The 2,484-nt window shown below is 49.6% G+C and overlaps 1 protein-coding gene across 2 annotated transcripts in view; it reads right to left on the bottom strand.

Moving 5' to 3' along the window:
- Window positions 1-957: 957 nt before the first annotated feature.
- The window catches only part of LOC143024688 (uncharacterized), a 42,597-nt gene continuing 41,070 nt past the window's right edge, over window positions 958-2,484 (bottom strand). For both annotated transcript variants that reach the window (XM_076183689.1, XM_076183690.1), the window contains 2 exons: window positions 2,133-2,428; window positions 958-1,416 (listed from right to left, as the gene is read on the bottom strand). In XM_076183689.1, the coding sequence (XP_076039804.1) occupies window positions 971-1,416; window positions 2,133-2,428 (742 nt within the window). In that variant the 3' untranslated portion in view covers window positions 958-970. The remainder of the gene's footprint in view (window positions 1,417-2,132; window positions 2,429-2,484) is intronic.

Genomic DNA, 2,484 nt, shown 5'->3' with positions numbered 1-2,484 from the left:
TGTGCAACTTCCAAGTTTCATGTTAAACTCCCAAGAACATTTTTTTTTTTTGAAGATATATCAGATCGCAATAGCACTTTTGAGTTGCAGGTACGGCAATACTAAGTCCCCCCCCCGCCCCCCCGAATTAGCGAACGTTGTTACATTTTTTTTTCTCTTTTTTCTTTTTTCAACTGAATGTCACTACCAATAAGTTATCAACAATGATTGTCACTTATTTATCACACGATGACTTAATACTAGTATTTTGAGGTTTTCTATAAAATCATGTTTTTCTTTCTATTTTCACAATTTGGTTGGAAACCCTGGCTCACTGCACGGTGATTGGTCAATGCCACTGTGACGTATTGCCTGCCCAAATGTCTCAGCCTGAGTTTTACCAACGCCATTTTGGTCAATTGCAACCCGGATGATCATTGCTTTCAGCTCAGATCGGAAGCCTTTTCATCTTTGACTCGTCAACACACATTTATGTGTTCAACATATGATGCGTGACGTTGTCTTCGTCGAACCAAACTGTCGCACAACTTCTTTCGGAACTTTTTTTTTTCACAAATCGAAGGAACACTCGTCAGTCGTATCAGCACATGCAGATAAGAAACAGAAGTTCCCTGTTTTCTCTTTCGGTTTCTTCTTGTTACCAATTAGGCTGTGTGGGCTGTGACGCAGACTGGCTGTATCAACATCGGTTGCAGACATGACGATGTCTCGAAGTCAGTGTTTATGGCAACGCGGATCCCGATCCGTCTTATCACAAGTTTGGCGCCGTGCCGGGCCGGGCTGGGCAAAACACCTCCAGTGACTGTACCATCTTTATGGAAGGGCTTATCTGTGCGCATGTAGGCGTGTGTGTGTGTGTGTGTGTGCGTACGGGTGTGTTTGTGTGTGTGTGTGTGTGCGTACGGGTGTGTGTGTGTGTGTGTGTGTGTGTGTGTGTGTGTGTGTGTATGCGTGTGTGTGTATGAAAGCTTTACCGAGTAAGGTTATGGAGCCAAGGATGATATCTTGGATAGCGCCATCCCGGAACGGCCCTAGTGACAAGCGGGCCAACCTCATGTGGAGACATTCCCGGGGGCGTGATAGTGGGCAACCCCCCAGCGACGACAGCTCCCCCACCGCCGGAGTTCGGGGGCAGGTGGCTGGCCGCCGCCGCCGCCGCCGCCGCTGCTGCTGCTGCTGCCGCCGACACAGAGGAAGCTGAGGTAGAGGGCGGATGTGACTGAGGCGGCGGACTCTGTGACAGAAGGCGGGACTCCACGCTGAAGCTGATTTTGCTTCTGGTGGGGGTGGTGGTGGTGGAGGAGCACGTGGAGGAGGCGGAGGGGCTGCTGGCGGCGACGGGAGGCGTGGAGGGGCCGCGCCCAACGCCGATCTCCTCGCACTCGCTACTCGAACCTTCCGCCCGGCCGTCGTCGTCTGAAGAGGAAAGACAAATAATTTTGAGTTTGAGAACGTCAATCTTATTTTTTTTTTCACTTTCTTAAATTTTGTTTATTCATTATTGTTTTCATTATTATTCTATTTCTTTTTATTTATTATTCTTATTATTTTATTTTATTAATTTATTTAATTTCATTTATTTATTTATTTATTTACTTTTACTTTTTTGGGGGAGGGAAACGGGGGGGGGAGAACGATGAGGGGGAAATTGAGGGGGAGAAGGGTCAGAGGTTATGGACAACATTAATTGCTCCGAGATGACATTTTTAAACCACTCAATGGGTAAATCAGTTCTTGCCCATTTCCTTCTTAAACCTAAAATTGTCCTGTTTCTCCTGAGTCGAGGAAATTCTTCTGGCATTCAGGGCGTTAACGGGCGTTAACGGTTATTTTACATATTTGAATTCAAATGAGCAACGACCGTTGGGTCGCCAACACAGATATTTAACATCGAAATTCACGTTGTTTAATAGTTCCTAACCTAGCTTAACCTAACGCAATAAATCCATACAAGAAAAAAAAAAACGAGATTTTTGGAATCCAAAATAAGAAAGAAGTCAAAAATGTGTTTGCGTGATACTGGAACAGAACCGCCGTCCCAACCGACATGCAAACCTTTATTCTGGCTAAGGCCAGACGATTTACTTTAGCTCGGAGACGACCTTTGACCCGACCGAGATCCTGCTACTGACCTGTTCTCGAATCCTGCGGCGTCGGCGGCTGCAGCATGCCCAGCTTGCTGCGGTCCGGGTGCGCGTGGTGGAGACCCAACGCCGCATGCGCCGCAACGGGGTTGGAGTAGGCTGCGGCCGCAAGAGAAGGAGGGACCCCTGCGACCGCCGCAGCGGCGGCGCCCCACATGGGCGTGTTGCCTGCGGCTGCGGCGGCCACCGCAGGGGAGGCCCAAGGAACTGTGGCGTAAGGGTGGTAGAGGCCGTAGCCTGCGGCCCTGGCGAAGTCGGCGGCGGCGCGTTCTGCGGCCCGGTTCCTACGGGATGAGGGAGGAAGAGCGCGGGTCAGTGGCAGTCACTGGGTGACGGGTGT

The sequence above is a fragment of the Oratosquilla oratoria genome, chromosome 4 (genome assembly GCF_046742065.1).
Source record: "Oratosquilla oratoria isolate Oo_2021 chromosome 4, ASM4674206v1, whole genome shotgun sequence".
NCBI classification, from domain to species: domain Eukaryota; kingdom Metazoa; phylum Arthropoda; class Malacostraca; order Stomatopoda; family Squillidae; genus Oratosquilla; species Oratosquilla oratoria.
This window is presented reverse-complemented; position numbering and strand designations above follow the sequence as displayed.